The sequence below is a fragment of the Rattus norvegicus genome, chromosome 4 (assembly GCF_036323735.1).
Source record: "Rattus norvegicus strain BN/NHsdMcwi chromosome 4, GRCr8, whole genome shotgun sequence".
Taxonomy (NCBI): Eukaryota; Metazoa; Chordata; class Mammalia; order Rodentia; family Muridae; genus Rattus; species Rattus norvegicus.
In genome coordinates, this window is record NC_086022.1 from 98,690,786 (window position 1) to 98,711,898 (window position 21,113).

Sequence of the window (21,113 nt, forward strand, 5' to 3'; positions counted from 1 at the left end):
TTCACTAGAACTTCCCCACTTCCCCACATCTATCCCACCAGACTGCTCCAGTCCCTGGCTGGGGCCTTCAGTCTCTGGAGGGTTAGGTGCATCTTCTCTGAGGAACCCAGACCTGGTAGTTTTCTGCTGTATATTTATTGGGAGTCTCATGTCAGCTGGTATAGGCTGCTTCTTTCCATGACCCAGTGACTGAGAGATCAAAGGGATCCGGGTAAATTCACATTTCTGGTCTTCCTACTGTGTTGGCAACTGTTACTGTTGTTGTTGTTGAAGAAAAATTTTACTCTTATTTCGTGATAGAACTTTTGATATATAACCCAATCATCTCTTCATTGTTTTTTTTAAATAAAATTACTGTCAATTTAGTATGAGTCTGTGAAATGTAACTTTGCCCTTTGTTTTTCTGTGTCTTTGTGTCTGTCACTGTCTCTCTCTTCTCATATCTTGTGTCATCTTTTAGACAAGTGTTTGGCATTTAATTTACTTAAGAGTCTTTGATTTCTAGTGCTTAGATATTTTGATTTAAGTTCATTAAGTATATTTTCTCTTTGTTCAACTTTCTTTCTTTATTCTGGAAAGCACATAAGTATGCATTCATTTAATGGATTCCTATATACTGCCTATTCTATTTACTGCATTTCTTTTCTTTAATTATATCATCTATCTATCTGTTTGTCTGTCTGCCTATCTATCTATCTATCTATCTATCTATCTATCTATCTATCTATGTATGTATGTATCTATCTATGTATCTATCTAACTATCATTTATCATCTATTTATCAATTTATCTAAAGACAAAATTTCTTGGTTTAGCTAAGACTGTCGTGGAACTCACTCTTTAGACTAGGATCCTTTTAAATTCAGAACTCAATAAGCCTGCCTCCCTCTGCCTCCTCTTTGCTAGTTTCAAAGGTGTGAGGCACCAACATCAGGCATTTTATTTTATATTCCATTCTTTGGTAATTTACAAATTTGTATAATTATTTTTAGAATGCCACCCCCAATTATTCTCTTCCCTTTCTGATTGCAATCTTATTCTCAACAACCCTTCCAACTCAAATGCTTTTTAAATTTTGACTCAGTGTGTTTATTTTGTTTGCTTCCATGAAGATGAGTTGAAGCTTATTTATTGGAGTATAGCAGCAATTCAATGGATACAAGGCTAAAGAAAATGGCACATCTCTCCTACCAGTAGTTACCTACTTGTAACACCTACTTTCTTTAAGGAAAGACTGAAGAATCATGAGCCTCCATACATGTTCAAATGGTTTTCTGTCTGATCATGTGCAGACCTTGTGCAGATAACAAAAGCAGTAATTTCAGGAGAACAATGACAATAGCCTAAATCAACTGTATAAGAACTTCTTGCTATCTTTTTGTACCTACATTCTTCTAACATCCTGATGTGAGAAATTTCTGGAGAATTAAGAGGATAGTATACATGTCTCATTGTGAATAATTGTTATATGACACTATAGTTACCCTTAGCACTTTGAAGAAAAGTGAGCCACTACATGAAGTATAACCCACTACAAAAGAGAGTTGCTTGAAAGCTGACATCCTTATTTATTTATAGGTATAAATATAATTATGTAGATGATAATTTGACGCCATGACTATTTAGTGACAGAGTAGTTGTAAGTAAACAAATATAGCGTATGACGTCCCTAGCCATGGTCCCTTTACTGACTTTGAAACAGCAGACACTAATTATCTTCCCTAGATTGAGTCACAGAACTAACCACACTGTTTTAGGTTAGTTCTATAACAAGGATTATTATGAGTTAGTGTGATGCTAAGCATGTGACCATTATTGTAAGTTGTGAAGTCCACAGGAGATGCAGATATTTGATAATGCTTTTTTACCCATCAGAGCTCTGCAGTTTACCTTCCGGGGCTGTGAAATCTACTGACCTAGAAGAACACTTTCAGCTGAATTCCACCATCATTTTTCTATGCTCTGCAATTAAAATCCATCATGTCATTGGAAATAGGGGTTTTTAATCTAGTTCCAGTGGGCAAATAAGAAAACTCACAATAGCTGGTGTTTTGTGGCCTTGGAACCTCCCTCCTAATGATGATTAATATACTTGATACTAGGGCCTTTACTTAATGTAGTGTGGCCTGTATGAGAGTATTATGTACCATTGAGTGTTGTCCATTGATTGGGCTTTTAAAATAGAGTTAGAAAATAGTGTGCTTCTATAGGGATTTGTCCTAGACACTTAACAAATTCTCCTTTACCCTATTCCTTGCCTTTACCCCAGAGCACTGCTTTTTCTCTGTTATGCTAACAGCCTACTTTCATACCTCACATATTCTACTATCTCTTCTCCTTCTAAGGCCTCTTCTCATTCCCCTGTCATTAGACCTTGGTAATGTCCCACTTTTATATCCTCCAGAATAATTATTCAAATTTGACAGTACAAAGTTAAGATGCCACTTATGAACATGTGACATTGTCTTTTTCACTCAGTACAAATTTTGTAGTCCAACACCCACATATACATGGAAGTTGAACAATGTTCTACTCAATGATAACCTGGTCAAGGAACAAATAAAGAAAAATTAAAGACTTCTTAGAATTTAATGAAAATGAAGGTACAACATACCCAAACTTATGTACTTAATGAAAGCTGTGATAAAAGGAAAACTCATAGTTCTGAGTGCCTGCAGAAAGACAGGAGAGAGCATATGTCAGCAGCTTGACAGCACACATAAAAGTTCTAGAAGAAAAAGAAGAAAATACACCCAGGAAGAGTAGGAGGCATGAAATAATCAAACTGAGGGCAAAAATCAACCAAGTAGAAGCAAAAAGGATTATAAAAAGAATCAACAGAACAAAAAACTGATTCTTTGAGAAAATCACCAATATAGATAAACTGTTAGCCAGACTAACCAGAGGGCACAGAGTATGTGTCTAAATTAACAAAATCAGAAATGAAAAGGGAGACATGACAACAGAATCAGAGAAAATACAAAAAATCATCAGATTCTACTACAAAAGCCTATATTCAACAAAACTGGAAAATCAGAAGAAATGGACAATTTTCTAGAAAAATACCAGGTACCAAAATTAAATCAGGAACAAATAAACCATGTAAAAACCCCAAAACTCCTAAAGAAATAGACGCAGTTATTAAAAGTCTCCCAACCAAAAAGAGCACAGAACCAGATGGGTTTGGTGCAGCATTCTATCAGACATTCATAGAAGAGCTCATACCAGTACTGTCCCAACTATTCCTCAAAATAGAAACAGGCAGAACACTGTCAAATTCCTTCTACAAATCCACAAATACTCTTATACTTAAACTACAAAAAGACCCCAAAAAAGAAAGAGAACTTCAGATCATTTTCCCATATGAAAATTGACACAAAATTATTCAATAAAATTCTTGCAAACGGAATCTAAGAATACATCAAAATGACCTTCCATCATGATCAAGTAGGCCTCATCCCAGGTATGCAGGGATGGTTTAATATATGGAAACCCACCAATGTAATCCACTATATAAACACACTCAATGACAAAAACCACATGATCATTTCATTAGACGCTGAGAAAGCACTTGACAAAATAACACCCCTTTATGATAAAAGCCTAGAAAGAACAGGAATTCAAGGCCCATACCTAAACATAGTAAAGCTATATAAAGAAAACCAGTGGGCAACATTAACTAAATGGAGAGAAACTTGAAGCAATCCCACTAAAATCAGGAACAAACAAGACTGACCACTCTCTCCCTATTTATTCAATATAGTTGTCGAAGTTCTAACCAGAGCAATCAGACAACAAAAGGAGGTCAATATGAAACAAATTCGAAAGGAAGAAGTCAAAATATCACTATTTGCAGATGATCTGGTAGTATATTTAAGTGACCCCAAAAGTTACACCACAGAACTACTAAGACTGCTAAACAACTTCAGCAAAGTGGTTGGGTATAAAATTTACTTTAACAAATCACTAGCTTTCCTCTACACAAGAAATAAGCAAGCTGAGAAAGAAATTAGGGAAATGACACCATCATAATAGTCTAAAGTAATATAAAATACCTTGGTGTGACTTTAACCAAGCAAGTGAAATATCTGTTATTACAAGAAAGTCAAGTCTCTAAAGAAGTTGAAGATCTCAGAAGATGGAAAGATCTCCTGTGTTCATGGATTGTCAGGATTAATTTAGTAAGAATGGCCATTTTTACCCAAAATGTTTGCAGATTCAATGCAATCCCTATCAAAATTCCAATCAAATTCTTCATAGAATTAGACAGAACAATTTGCAAATTCCTCTAGAATAACAAAAAACCCAGGATAGCTAAAATGCTCAACATCAAAGGGACTTCCAGGGGAATCACCATCCCTGACCTCAAGCAGTTTTACAGAGAAATAGTGAGGAAAACTGTACTAGTATGGTACTGGTACAGAGACAAGCAGATCGACCAATGGAATATAATTGAAGACTCAGAAATGAATCCACACACCTATGGGCACTTGAATTTGACAAAGGAGCCAAAACCATCCAATGAAATAAAGATAGCATTTTCAGCAAATGGTGCTGGTTCAACTGGAGGTCAGCATGTAGAATTCTAATTGATCCATTCCTATTGCTCTGTACAAAGCTTAAGTTCAAGTGGATTAAGGAACTCCACATCAAACCAGATACACTCAGACTAATAGAAGAAAAAGTGGGGAAGAATCTCAAATATATAGACACTGGAGAAAATTTCATGAACAGAACATCAATGACTTATGCTCTAAGATGAAGAATCAACAAATGGGATCTCTTAAAGCAACAAAACTTATGTAAGGCAAAGGATACTGTTATTAGGACAAAATGGCAACCAACAGACTGGGAAAAGGTCTTTACCAATCCCACAATTGATAGAGGGCTAATATCAAAAATATACAAAGAACTCATGAAGTACACTGCAGAGAATCAAACAACCCTCTTAAAAATGGGATACAGAGCTAAACAAAGATTCATAGCTGAGAAATATCAAATGGCTGAGAAACACCTAAAGAAATGTTCAACATATTTAGTCATAAGGGAAATGCAAATCAAAACAACCCTGAGATTCCACCTCACACCAGTCAGAATGGCTAAGATCAAAAACACAGATGACAGCAGATGCTGGCAAAGATGTGGAGAAAGGGGAACACTCCTCCACTGTTGGTGGGATTGCAGGCTGGTACAACCATTCTGGAAATCAGTCTGGAGGTTCCTCAGAAAATTGGACATTGCACTACCTGAGGACCCAGCTATACCTCTCTTGGTCATATACCCAAAAGATGCCCTAACACAGAACAAAGACACCTGCTCCACCATGTTCATAGCAGCCTCATATGAACAACAATGCCAACCAACCAGAGCTTCCAGGTACTAAGCCACTACCCAAAGACTATGCATGGACTGCCCCTGGGCTTCAACCCCATAGGTAGCAATGAATGGCCTAGGAAGAGCACCAGTGGAACGGGAAGCCCTTCGTCCTGCCAAGGCTGAACCCCGAGTGAACGTAATTGTTGGGGGTAGAATGGGGAGGGGAACACCCATATAGAGGGGGAACGGGAGGGGTTAGTGGGATGTTTGCCTGGAAACCGGGAAAGGGAATAACATTCGAAATGTAAATAAGAAATACTAAAGTTAATTTTAAAAAAAGGAAGAAAAAACAAGAAGAAAAAAGTTTAAAAAATTTGTAGATCAAGATATTTTCTTACAAAGTTCCTCATTTTAATTTTCTATGTAACTGAGTATAATTCTACTGGTTGCATATTGCACATTCTATGTTTTGGAGAAAGTGGGGACATCAATATCTAGTCATGGTTTCAATATATCCCAATATATGCAACTAACAGGTCAGTACTTATTTTTTTACTCTGCATATCCTCTGTGTTTTTATAAGAAATGTTTTTACAGGGACATAAAGGAAATCAGTTATGTTTGAATATGCTACCTGCAAGTTGACAAAAGGAAAATAGGACTCTGTTGACATATAGTTCACCATCCTATACTCACTTCTGAATGTCCAGGTTGCCTCTCATGTTTAGATTTCCTTTTTATGTGAAATCCTTACTTTTTAAATGCTATGCCAAAACACCACATCCAAGGCAACCTATAAAAAGAATCCTTTTATTGGGCATATGATTTTAGATGAATAGAGTTAACGGAGGCCAACAAAAGCATGACAGCAGGAAATATGAGTGGACACAGCTGTAACCACAAGGAAGAATGAGAGAGAGTGAGGGGGACTCCTCTAAGTTTATCCTCATGATACTTCTCCCCAAAACAGGAATATCTCTTAATCCTTTCCAACAAGTTTCAACTAAGGGGATCACGAATCAAACACGTGAGTCAATCATTGGGCCATCTCATTCAAACTATCACTCCTGGATACTCATAAAATGAGAAAGAAACATGTATGTGATAAATGTGACTCCCAATGTTTGAGCATTACTTCAGAAGGAAAAATGTAAATTTCATCATTGTACATTGCATTGTTTATAATGTCTCAGCAAATAAAATTTTAATATGCATTTCAGATGTTTAAATTTAGGGGATGGATTTAGCCAGAGGGCCAAGGAAACACATAATGTAATCCACTTTAAGACAAATGTACAATAATCTGAGACAACAAGATACAAAATTTCTCTTATGGATGGTCATAGAAAGGAAAAAAAACAATGTTTTTCTTTTATTTTATATTTCTTTATTTACATTCCAAGTGCTGCTTCTCATCCTGTTTCACTCTCACAGAGTGCCTTCTCCTCTGAGAGGATAGAATCTCCCTAGTTAACCCACAAGTTGGTCATCAAAACTCCCCAGAATTAGTTACATACTCTCTCATTGAGTCTAGTTGACAATGTTTTTGGGGAGCAGATACCACATACAGGCTACAGCTTCAGGGATAGGCTTGACTCCAGTTGTTGGGGGATGTACAAGGTGACTTAGCTACATGCCTGCTACACATGTGCCTGGGGCTTTGGTCTAACCCTTATATGCTTTTTGGTTGGTGGCTCAGTCTCTGAGAGCCCTGAGGTGCCTGGGTTATTGAACTCTAATGGTCTTCCTGTGGGGTTCTATCCCATTCAGGCCCTTCATTTTTTACCTTAACTCTACCATAAGAGTCTCCAACCCCCATTCAGTGTTTATTTATGGGTGTCTGCATATATTTCCAGTCAACTGCTGGGTGAAGCCTCTCAGAGGACTGTTGTTCTAGGCTCCTGTCTTCTAGCATAAGAGACTATCATTAATAGTGTCAGGGATTGTTTCCTGCTGATATGATCGGTCTCAAGTTGGGCTTGGAGTTGGTTGACCATTCCCCCATCTTTCCTTCATGGTTTCAATGTATTTCTTTTAGAAAGAAATTGTTTGTCAAAAATTTTGTGGGTAGGTTGGTGTCCTTATCACTCCACTGGAATTCTTTCCTGCCAACAAAGGAAGGTCTCTTCAAGTTCAATTCTTCCACAGTTGGGCTTCTCTGCCAAGGTCTTCTGCATTGACTGCTGAGAGTATCCCCTTCTCAGGTTCTAGAACTTCATTTTGATTCCCCTATATGCCCTCCACCCTGCTTCAGATTTCCAATCACTCTCCTGGAACTCTGGGACTTTCTTTTATCTCTCTCCATACTTGTTCCTGTCTCCTCCTTTTTCTCCACCTTGCCTTTCCCACCCAGTCTCCTCACTCTGCCTCCTATGACTATTTTCTTAATCCTACTAAGTGAGATTCAATCATCCTTGCTTGGATTAGCTTCTTGCTTAGCTATTTTTTTGGGTCTGTGGATTTATGTACTTTATGGCTAATATCCATTTGTTAGTGACATCATACCATATATGATATCCTTTTGGGTCTGGATAGCCTCATGGAAGATAATACTTCCTAGTGTTATCAATTTACCTGCAAAATTCATGATGGCTTTTTAAAAATAGCTGAATAGTATTACATCATGTAAATGAATCATATTTTCTGTGTCCATTCTTTTGTTGAGGGACATCTGAGCTGTTTCCAGTTCTGGCTATTATGAATAAAGCTACTATAAACATTGTGGATCACATGCCTTTACAATATGATGAAACATCTTTTGGGTATATGCCCAAGAGTGGTCTGGTTGGGTCTTCAGGTAGAACAATTTCTAAATCTTTTGAGAAACTGACAGATTGATTTCCAGAGCGCTTGTACCATTTTGCAATCCCACCATCAGTGGAGAAGTGATCCCCTTTCTTTACATCCTCATCGGAATGTATTTTACTTGTAGGCTTCGCTATTTCAAAACCTAATTTGTTCATGTTTCTTAACCACTTCAACATCTTTTCTAGCCCACTGAACATAGGTAAGAGATAAAGAAGGTTAATAGGGAAAGGGCTCATGAACCTCTTTAGAAGTAGTCCTTTACAGCGATTCCATTCTTAACTGTCAGGATACCAGCAATCTAGTCCAATAAGAAATACTAAACATAAATAGGATGATTTGAAATTTGTTGTGAGGATACAAGCAGTTCATTCCAATATGAAAAATCAAACATTAATCAGTACCAGCAGTATGATCCTACAGAAACAGCAAGACTCTGCCTTATTGTTAGGAGTCAGTGAAAGTGGCCAGAATCTGCAGGAATAACATGAGAAGTTCTTTGATGCTTTTCTCTCTACCCAGTGAAGACAACAGAACACCAGTGAAGACCAGCAAAGCACTTCAACATATCGGGGTGATGCATGAGCTTGTCCTCACTATTTTGTAGATTATATTTATATTTTACTAACATATCATCTTCTCTCAAGTGTTTGTGTTTTTAGCAAATATCATATGCCCTCTCAGAAAATAGCATCTAGAAAAATACCATGTGAGAAAATTGAGATATTAAAGAAACCAGAAATTTCCACTTCAGTCACATTAGTTTTTTAACTTTACCCATTCTTATTGGTATAAGGTGATGTACCAATAAGAGTCATTTTCAATTGCATCTCACTGATGATGAAGGAAGGATGTTAAAACATTTCTCTAAGTGCTTCTTAGAGAATTCGAGATACTTTTCTTGAAAATTCTGTTTTCCTTTGTACTCTGTTTTTAATTGAGTTTTTTGGTTTAATTTGGTTATTTGGTTTGTTGCAGTCTAACTTCTTGAGTTTTTTATACATCTTGGATATTACCTCTCAGCAGTACATAGAATCAGAGAAGGTATTTTCTCAATCTTTAGGCTGCTGTTTTGTACTGTTGACAGTGTCCTTTGCTCTACAGAAGCTTTTGGTTTCATCAGGTTCCATTTATTAATTATTGGTCTTAGAGACTGAGCCATTGGTCACTAAGCTTTCTATATGTGGGAAGATATGAATTGTTCAGAGGCAGGATTCCCAAATGAGGAGGATGGTGACCCATGAAAAGTGTGGGATCCAGGAGAACAAATGGAGAACTGTCACCTATACATATTTCTGTGCCCAATATTCATGTTTTATCCCACTCAACAAGTAATTTAATTTTAAAAAATGGGGATATTTAAGTTGCAATTTTATTGATTGCATTGAATCTGTAGATTACTTTTGGTAAAATGGCCATTTTAACTATGTTAATCCTCCCAGGCCACAAGCATGGGAGATCATTCCATCCTCTAAAGTTTTCTTCTATTTTTCCTTTAGAGACTGAAAGTCTTGTCTTACAGTGTTTTCCTTTCTTAGGCTAGAGTTACACTAAGATATTTTATAATATTTGTGACTATTGTGAATGATGTTTTTATCCTATTTTCTTTCTCAGACCATTTATCATTTGTATAAAGGAAGGTTACTCATTTGTTCAGTTAATTTTATATCTAGATAATTTGTCGAAGTTGTTTATCAGCTGTAGAACGTCTCTGGCAGAATTTTTGAGATCTCTTATGCATACTATCATATTGTATGCAGATAGTAATATATTGACTTCTTCCTTTCCAAATCATATCCTCTTGATATTTTTATTGTGTAACTCTAGCTAGAACTTCCACTACAATAATGAATGTATAGGGAGAATGTGGGCTGCCTTGTCTTGTTCCTAATTTTAGTAGAATTGCCTCAAGATTCTCTCCATTTAATTTGATATTGGCTGTTGGTTTGCTGTGATTTGCTTTTAGTATGTTTATGTTTGAGCCTCAATTTTCTGATCTCTCCTAGACTGTTAACATGAAGGGGATGTTGGTTTTTGTCAACGACTTCTTCAACAACTTATGAGATGATCATATGATATTTTTCCTTGAGTTTGATGATGTACTGGCTTATATTGATAAATTTTCATATATTGAACCATCCAGATTTGTATTTCTTATGCCACCCATCATTGCCTGTTTAGAGGTGACACTGCCAATGTTGCTATGGGCCTTCTCACATCCATCATTAAGCAAGACATTGTACTAACAGACTGTTTATAGGTAAACGAGATAGAGACATTTTCTGAATTGAAGTTCTCAATTCACACTTGCCACTATCATGTATCAAGTTGAAATTAACACAAAACAGTGAGAGGTAAGAATACATAATTGGTAGAGAAGATGTATGTGAGTCTTACTGTTCATCACATGTGTTTTGTTCATGTATGAGTAGATAGGTAAACTCAAGGATTGAGCCTGTTAGGTTTGCATCTATTTGAGGGAGGTTTCTGAGGGAAGAGAGCTTGTGCTATAATGAAGATGATGACATAGATCGAATAGGGTGGCCTAAGTAAAGCCTTGAAGCGCTCTAGGGCTTTCATTTTTTTTAAAGGGAATTTTAGAATATAATTTTATATAAAAATAAGCATCATCATTGAAATACATATCAAAAAGAAACCACAAACAGTTCATGAAGTTTGTCCTTAACTTTGTACCTCTCTGTCTTCAATTTAGCTTCTAGCTGTAATGTAGTGATGGCCCATGTTCCAGCCTCCTTGACTGTCAGCTTTAGAGATCAAGCCTCCATCTCTTGCATGTCTAGTCAAAATATTGTATGTAGTTATGGAAACACATATTTGCATTGATACATGCTCCACAGCATTTGATCTAAGTTTACAATTGCTTTTCTGGGTTCCTAGAAGGAAGATTAGTAGGAGTGGATCAGGCACAGATTTCATACTCAGGGAGAGTGAAGCCTGAGGATTTGAGAGTTTATCACTGCATACAAGCTACACACTTTCCCACAGTGATGAAAATATCAACAAAAATATACTTAGTCCCTTGGTACAGGAGGCCCCTTTTCAAAGACATTATTTTTCTGTGTTAGAGAGACAGATATAGTAAGGAAATCCAGATTATTGCTTCCAGCTAGGGTCCACAGAGTTTGAGTGCCTTGGCTATACCTTATGAGTCATGCATTTCTGGCTTCATCTGCTTAAATAACAACAAAACTGCCTCAGGTGAAAGTTGAACAGGTTCTCTCTCAGCAAACAGGAATGAAGTTGGTAAAGAGTAAAAACCCGTTCTGATATAACAGCCCATGTTTACACTGTTACTCAACATTATTCAGTAAAGCAGACAGGAAACCGAGGCATATACCTTTGTTCCATTGAGTCATTTTCATATAATTACTTCATTTATCACATTATATACTTTTGATTTAAGTCCAATTTAATTATACAAATATTGCGATGCTACTCTCCTTTATTTTCTGTTTGTGTAAAGTAGTATCTGACTCCCTAAGTTTTATATCTCCTGCTATCTCTTGTTACATGCAAAAATAAATTACTTAAACCTGTTTAATGACAATGGCACGTTAATTAATATCAACACTGTACTGCCATGGAATTTGGATGTGTATATCTGGCATGGCGTAAACCTGCCTTGGAACTAGATGGGAAGAGAGGTTGTTGCCAGGCTCAGAGAGTAGTCATTAGCGGTGTGATATGGGATGGAGCAAAGTGGGTGAGATGCCCTCTTGACTGAGATGACAATATCTTATAGATGCCAAGTGGCACCATGATTCTGGCTCTAGTTCAGGGTAAAAAAACCCTACATTTTAAATTTTACCACAACAATCCAGTATCCAGATATCCTGTATATGATTCTAGAGAAGAGATAAATATTAACTCTTTTTTCCTATGAGGATAGTTTCATATATATTCACTATTAACAACAAACAAACACACACACAAAAAAACAAAACCCAAAAAACAAAAACAAACCAAGCCATACTCAAATGCTCCTCATCAAGTATGGTACTGATCTTATCTCTGGGATCTACTTGCAGTTCAATGGTAGCAGCTCACAGACAAGTTTTACTCTTAGCATCAACAACCTTGAATTATAAGATTGTGAAACTTATTACTAACCCCAGAGTTGCAATTTCCCACTTTTGGTGATGCATAACATGAACCAGTGATGGAAAGCAGAAGTGTGAAGCTGAACTTCCCTTCTGCCTCTCATGGGATATGTAAGTGTTTGTGAGTCTTTCTAAGATACAGGGAGACTTGAAGTTCTAGACACATTTAGCTAAGAAAACCCAAGATGTTCTTTTACAGCTGACTTGACTTAATTCTACTTTAGCTACACAGTCATATATCTGAGAATAATTTTCTTGAGCCACAACACAGACCAAAGGCATTTAAGTCTTAATTAATGAAGCTGTTAAGTGGTACCTGTTTTTTCCCCAGTACAATTGCAACAGTGTTCTAATCCATACGAAAAAAAAAAGTACTCCAGGCACAAGGGGTCAATGCTAAAATGCATCATATTTTTATGCTGAGCAAAGAGCATTTTTTAAAGTAAAGTCATTTTTGTTTTTATGACTTCCATGAACTCTCCCACATAGCTCAGAAAACCATGTCCAAATATTTTGCACAGTGAATACAGTTGACTCATTTATGTAAAAAAATGTTAGAATGTGAAACTATCAAGATGCATGTGGTACCTCAGGTGTCCATCATTCTGTTGACTAAAGTTCAAGTTGTTATGAGTTCAAATTAGTGACAAATAAAATTGTTTTGTAATTATTTGCCTATGGATGACTCTCAAGATGTAATGCTTTTAGATTCTTTTTTGGAATCATGGAAGTTTGAGAGTCAATAAACTATGTGATTCAAATGTCCTGAGCATGCTCAGCCTCTCCTATTATGAGGATCTGTCAACAAAGTGGTGCATTTGCTGCAATATGTGAATTAACTGTAGTCTGGATGACTATTGTTGTCACTCCAAGAATTTGATTTCGTTAGAGCATTGCTGTGATTTCATATAATTAATGACTTTGTCCCTGAAAATGTATATATTATGACATATTTTCCATTGTGGAACATACAGAGGTGTTCACCTGCCCTGAAATACTGTGAAGTCCATGCATAGCTCTTCCCCTCTAATAAGAGAAACACACTAATGATTTTTCTGAACCATAGCTTTGTGTCTTTCTGAATGTCCTACAGTTTGACTAATAAGGTAATGAAGTATTTAAACTGGTTTCTCTATGTAGTATGCAACTACTTTTCCTCCATAGCTGTGTATGCCAAAGGTTGTTTATCCATTCACTTATAGAGAGGGATCATGTTTATATCCAAGCTTTAAAAGATTAAAAAAAGCTGCAATACATATTCCATGCTGTTTTTCTAATGAAAATGATGTTTCAAATGCTTTAAGTGAATATAGAGCTTGCAGGATGACAGAGTAAGAACATGCTTTGTAATAATATCACCAGATTATCCTTCAAGGTGGTATCACCATTTGTGTTACCATCAATAGTGAATAGAAAATCAGTTCGTCCCACATACACTTGAACATTTTGTTTGTGAGTGTTCTCTACTTGTTGCATTGTTACAGATAAGTAGTAGTTTATTAATCCACTTTACTTACATGCCCTGTATCAAAATACATAGTATATATTTTTAATACTAAAACCATCGAGGGTAAAAAAGATAGCATTTTCAACAAATCATGCTGATTCAACTACTAGTCAGCTTATAATAGAATGCCGATCAGTTCATTCTTTTTGCCCTGCAGAGCTCAAGTCCAAGTGGATAAATGACCTCCATAAAAAACAGATATTCTCAATCTAATAGAAGAAAAATTGGGAAGAGTCTTGAACACATGATCAGTGGGGAAAATTTCCTGAATAGGACACCAATCACTTATGCTCTAAGATCAAGAATTAAAAATGGGACTTCATAAAATTGTAAAGCTTCTGTAAGGCAAAGAACACTGTCATTATGACAAAATGACAACCAACGGATTTGGAAAATATCTTTACCCAATCCTACATCCAATAGAGGGCTAATATCTAATATATAAACAGAACTCAAGAAGTTAGACAGGAGAGATCCAGATAACCCTATTAAAAATGGGGTGCAGAGGTAAACAAAGTAGTGTCACCTGAGGAATATTGGATGTCTGAGAAGTACCTAAAAAAAATGTTCAACTTCCTTTGTCGTCAGGGAAATGCAAATCTAAATAACCCTGTGCTTGTGGTTGGGGATTTAGCTCTGTGGTAGAGTGCTTGCCTAGCAAATACAAGGCTGTGGGTTCGGTCCCCAGCTCCGAAAAAAAGAAAAAAAATAACCCTGTGCTTATATCTCATATCAGTCAGAATGGCAAAGATCAAAAACTCAGGTGACAACAGATACTGGGGAGGATGAAGAGAAAGAGGAACATCTCTCCATTATTGGAGGAATTGCAAGCTGCTATAATTAGTCTGCAAATCAGTCTGGAGGTTCCTCAGAAAATTGGACATAGTACTACTTCAGGACACTGCTATACTACTTCTGGGCATGTACCCAAAAGATGCTCCAACATATAACTAGGGCATATACTTCACTATGTTCATAGTAGTGTTGTTTATAATAACCAGAAGCTGGAAAAAACCCAGATGTTCCTCTACAGAGGAATGGATACAGAAAATGTCATACATTTACACAATGGAGTACTACACAGCTATTAAAATAAATGAAATTCTTAGACAAATGCATGGAACTAAAAAATATTATGCTGAGTAACCCAATTAGAAAAAAAACCACACATGGTATGCACTCACTCACTGATAAGTGGGTATTAACCCAAAAGCTTGGAATACCCAAGATACAACACACAGACCACATGATGCTCAAGAAGAAGGACGACCAAAGTGGGGATGCTTCAGTCCTTCTAAGAAGAGGTAACAAAAATATTCATAGGAGGAGATATAGAGACAAAATTTAAAGGAGATACTGAAAGAGAGGCCATTTAGACTCTGCTCAACCTGGGGATCCAGCCCATATACATACACCACCAAAACCAGTCACTATTTTGGATTCCAAGAGTTGCAGACCGATCCATTTTATCACCCTGTACAAAGCTTAAGTCCAACTGGACCAAGGACCTCCACATCAAACAAGATACACTGAAACTAGAAGAAAAAGTGGGGAAGAATCTCAAACACATAGGCACTGGAGGAAATTTCCTGAACAATATACCAATGGCTTATGCTCTTAGATCAAGAATCAACAAATGGGATCTCATAAACTACAAAGCTTCTGTAAGGCAAACAACACTGTCTTTAGGACAAAACGGCAACAAATAGATTGGGAAAGGTCTTTTCCAATCTTACAACTGATAGAGGGCTTATATCAAAAATATACAAAGAACTCAAGAAGTTATACTGCAGAGAGACAAATAACCCTATTAAAAATGGGGTTCAGAACTAAACAGAGAATTCACAGCTGATGAATACTGAATAGCTGAGAAGCACCTAAAGAAATGTTCAACATTTTTAGTCATGAGGGAAATGCAAATCAAAACAACCCTGAGATTCTACCTAACACCAGTCAGAATGACTAAGATCAAAAACTCCATCAACAGCAGGTGCTGGCGAGGATGTGGAGAAAGAGGAACACTCCTCCATTGTTGCTGGGATTGCAGACTGGTACAAGCATTCTGGAAATCATTCTGGAGGTTCCTCAGAAAATTGGACATTGCACAACCTGAGGACCCAGCTATCCCTCTCTTAGGCATATAACCAAATGATGTCCCAACATATAACAAAGACACATGTTCCACTATTTTCATAGCAGCCTTATTTATAATAGCCAGATGCTGGAATGAACCCAGATGTCCTTCAACAGAGGAATAGATACAGAAAATATGGTACATCAATACAGTGGAATATTACTCAGCTATCAAAAACAGTGACTTCATGAAATTCATAGGCAAATGGATGGAACTGGAAAATATCATCCTCAGTGAGGTAACCGAATCACAGAAAAACACACATGGTATGCACTAATTGATAAGTGGATATTAGCCCAAATGCTTGAATTACCCTAGATGCACAAAACACATGAAACTCAGGAAGGAAGAACAAAATGTGGATGCTTCATTCTTTCTTTAAAAGGGAACAAGAATACCCTTGCAAGGGGATAGGTAGGAAAAGTTTAGAACAGAGGCTGAATTAAGGCTCATTCAGAGCCTGCCCCTAATGTGGCATATATATATATATATATATATATATATATATATATATATATATATATATATATATATATACACACACACAAAACTAGATAAGATGGATGAAGCAAAGAAGTGCAGTCTGACAGGAACCAGATGTAGATCTCTCCTGAGAGACACAACCAGAATACGGCAAATATATAGGCGGATGCCAGCATCAAACCACTGAACTGAGAATGGAACCCCCGTTGAAGGAATCAGAGAAAGGACTGGAAGAGCTTGAAGGGCTTGAGCAACAATGATGAACAACAATGCCAAGCAACCAGACTAAGCCACTACCCAAAGACTACACATGGACTGACCCTGGGCTCCAACTGCATAGGTAGCAATAAATAGCCTAGTATGGGCACCAGTGGATGGATAAGCCCTTTGTCCTTCCAAGCTGGACCCCCAGTGAACAGGATTCTTGTGGGGATGGCAGTAATGGGGGAAGGATTGGCAGGGGAACACCCATAAAGAATGAGAGGGGGAGGTACTAATGGATGTTGGCATGGAAACAGGGAAAGAGAATAACATTTGAATTTTAAATAAGAAATACCCAATTTAATACAGATGGAAAAAAACAAAAAGAGTTGCATGCTGACAGAAGTCTGATATAGCTGTCTCCTTAGACACTCTGCTGAAGCATGACAAATCCATAGTGGATTCTCACAACCAGTCCTAGAACTGAGAATGTGGCCCCTATTGGAGGGATTAGAGAAAGAATTGAAGGACCTGAAGGGACTTGCAACCCCAAAAGAACAACAATACCAAGCAACCAGAGCTCCTAAGAACTCAACCACCATCCAAAGAGTACACAGGGATAGACCGAAGACTTCAGCTGTGTATGTAGCAGCTGAGCACCTATTGGAGGAGCAGCCCTTGGTTCAGCCAAGGCTTAACTTCTCAGTGTAGGGGAATTTCAGGGCAGGGATGTAGGAAGGGGTGTGTGGATAGAAACACCCTCAAAGAAGAAGGAGGGGGTTGGAATAGGGTGTTATGGACAGGAAACCGGGAATGGGAATACCATTTGAAATGTAAATATATTTTTAAGATAATCCAATAAAAATAGATTACCTTCATTGTTGAAGTGTTCCTTGGTTTCTAAAGTCAGTAGTTTTTTTTTTTTTCTTTTTTTTTTTCTGAGCTGGGGACCCAACCCAGGGCCTTGTGCTTGCTAGGCAAGCACTCTACCACTGAGCAAAATCTCCAACCCCCCAAGTTAGTAATAAATAATAAAGCTTCATAACGATTATGAAAATATCATTGTCTCTTCAGTGTTTTTTCCATACCAGTATTTGCCACATCATAGAACTCAGTCTTATACGCAGTCATTGCTCTTCAAAGTGGTGGTGTAATAAGTTATTTCAAAACCTGGGGATAAATAGAATTTCCCCTCATTATACTTTAAGAGTGCTCTAGTTTAATGTTTACATTCAGAATTGTGATGATTCTCAGGTAGTTTAAATAAGGGCTGATTTACTTGTGCCTTTACATATTGTCTTTCATATAGATATACACTTGCCCTGAAACTTGTTGAAGGGACTGCAATTTGTTCAAAGTCTTTCTATACAGTTAATTGTGGCTCTATATTTGGTGTCCTTGAGCTGCCATTTGGGTCTCCAAATATTTATCAGAATATAATTGTGAAAATAATCACTAACAGAGGAAACCTGAATAATTCAGTTGCCACAGGTAACCAACATTGGCAACTATACTTAAAATTTTTGTTTAATAAGAGTGGCAGCATATCTTCAAAAATATCTAATGTTCTAGCAACTAAATGAAGTTCATATTAATTAGACCTAGAGAAAAGATTACAATGAACAGTGAAAAATACAAGGAAAGCTGAAAATTAAGAATAATCAAAGAATCTACTTTGACACTTTGGGGCATAATTTCTCCCTTTTACTAGTAAGCAAAAATAATCAAAGTCATAAAGCAATAATCAATTATTTCCTGAGTATAGGACACATATTTCACAATGACTGGGAGAAGGTTGTACTTACAAAACACTGTCCTGCATAAAGATATTACAGTCAATGAACTTATTTTTATTTCTTACATGGAAGCTGTCAAGTGCAACCCCATGAATCTGCCCAAGATAAAGATGTACATTCATGTATAATCTGATAAAAACATAGTATCTTTATTCATAACTATTCAAAGTAAAAAAGAAAAATATTCATATGTAAGAATAAACATTACCCGACGATCCAGGAACAGAGAAAATTTATTTATTCATGTATTTTTATTTATTTATTTGCTTATTTAAAGAATATGAGTGAATTTTTTTTCGGTTCTTTGTCTTGGAGCTGGGGACCAAACTCAGGGCCTTGCGCTTCCTAGGCAAGTGCTCTACCATTGAGCTAAATCCCCAACCCCATGAGTGAATCTTTAAAGAAACAGTTACAGTGTGAAAATTAATTCACTCAAGGACATGTACTGTATGATTTCATTCAAATGAAATTTGAGAAATGAAATAGAGATAAAATACACAATTCTGAAACCCAAAGTTCAGAGATTGTCTGATATGTAAGAGTAAGAGCAATTGATCAAAAATTTAACAATAGGAAAATAGTGTATATGTTCATCTACAGGCATATGTGGGTAATTAGTTATGCATTTTCATGAATGTATAGTAAGCCTGGTAATGATAGTATACATCTTTTGAATTACATACTTCCTTTAATAATGGATGATTATAATAAAAAGTATACTTTCTAATACAGAGTACAGTCAATAAGCTCAAGAGAGAGTTAAATGATTTGCTTGTATTCTTGCAATGCACTAGAAACTGTGAACACAGGGACCTGGGAGCTCAGTTCATTCCTGATGATAACCAGCTGTGTGGGCCAAGTATATTCTCCGTTTTCTGCAATTTAGCCATGTGTATATAGACTAAATTTCAGTAAATTTCTAATTTACACAGAAAGACTACAAAGGTGTCCATATTTAATAAGTGACTTGAACTACATTGACACTCCTTTAACATCCTGCTATTTCCCCCTCAGTAAGCACATTTTGTTTTATTACTTTCTGTTTTGAGTTATTTTCCTATTCAAGAAGGCCATATAACTGTTGCTTCTATGTATACTGTTACATAGACCAGAGCATTTGCATATTGCTCCCTAGAGAGGTCTTTGCCCCACTGACCTGAGATAAAATCTCAACTGTGCTCTGGGCTTCACTGATCACTCTCCTAAGTTCACTTCCTCAAAATGATGAGTCCTGCCAGTTCCTGTTTCTGCTAATGCTCTGGATCCAGGGTAAGGAGAGTGGAATGTGAAGGAGGACAATAGGAATGGATGGTATCCTGTGGCTGCCTTTAGTTACTGTTCATTTGTGATGGGACAGGTCACATTCTCCAGGATGGAAATGTGAGGTTTTGTTATATCCTAATTAGAAATTCCACAGGGAAGAGTAGCTGTGCTAAGATCAAGATTCTCACATAAATGTCGATGGAGTGATATAGACTCTGATGTTTAGAACCTTTAAATGACTTCTATTGTGATAAACCACTTGATATAAAATATTTTTAAATCTCAAAAACTGCCAGGATCTCACCTGAAAGAAATAACATGATTATTCAAGAAGCTTGCAAGTGAGTTTACACTATTGTATTATAATTTCAGAAACCAGAGGAGATGTTGTGATGACCCACACACCACCATCTTTGTCGGTTGCCATTGGACAATCAGTCTCCATCTCTTGCAAGTCAAGTCAGAGCCTCGTATATAGTGATGGAAAGACATATTTGCATTGGTTATTACAGAGTCCTGGCCAATCTCCGAAGCTCCTAATCTATCAGGTGTCTAATCTGGGCTCTGGAGTCCCTGACAGGTTCAGTGGCACTGGATCACAGAAAGATTTTACACTTAAAATCAGCAGAGTGGAGGCTGAGGATTTGGGAGTTTATTACTGTGTGCAAGCTACGCATTTTCCTCCCACAGTGATACAGACCCTAACAAAAACTCCCGTGCCTGGGGCAGCCCACCTGCCAATGTGATGCTTGACTGGAGAAGAGAAGAGCACTGTGTGTCTGTGCGAGAGGGATGTGTGGGAGACTTGAATAACTTCAGCTGAGAGTTCTAGCTAGACTCATCCTGCTGGATGAGTGGTTTGACTAGATCTCAACTGACACCAATTTCCAGACCTTCTTTTAATAGCCTTGGTATTTTTTCTACATCAGGAGATAATCATGGCATTAATCTAGCTGATTTTTGATGATTTAAACTATTTTTCATTACTTCTTTGAGCTTCATTTGTGTTGCTTTTTTAAAAAATGAAGTAAGTATGTTTGTTAAATTCATATTCAGATTTGTAAATGCTTAAATGTCTATGGATACGCTTTTTGTCTCTCTCTGTAGACTTGGGAGTATTATTTTAAATGTCTTTTAAAACAATGATGTAGATTTTATTTTTCTAAGGGATAAAGTAATCAGAAATTCTGTACATTTGCTTAGGGATTTATTTTTACTTCCTTTTCAATATTTCTTTAGTCTTTATTTTGATATTATGATTCTGGAATAATTGCTGAAGGCTGGCCTCATGAATGGGTTCCATAGTGGTTATTAGGAACAGGCAAGGGAAGGGATGAGTAAAACTCTAAGACTTGGATGCTTAGCAAGTCTAACTGACTAACAATCAGAAAATTTATTTATTTATAGAGATTCAAAAACATGCATGGTTTCTAGAAATACAGATCATAACATTTTTTCCTATGCATATATTTGGCATATGCCCAGGG

At 36.8% G+C, this 21,113-nt stretch overlaps 1 gene segment (V, D, J or C); it reads left to right on the plus strand.

Annotated features, from left to right (window-relative positions):
- Window positions 1–20,522, plus strand: part of LOC103691145 (immunoglobulin kappa variable 2-29-like) — a 74,050-nt gene extending 53,528 nt beyond the window's left edge. Inside the window, 1 exon segment of the V gene segment in view lies at window positions 19,999–20,522. Within this exon segment, the coding sequence occupies window positions 19,999–20,372 (374 nt within the window).
- The last annotated feature ends 591 nt before the right edge of the window (window positions 20,523–21,113 follow it).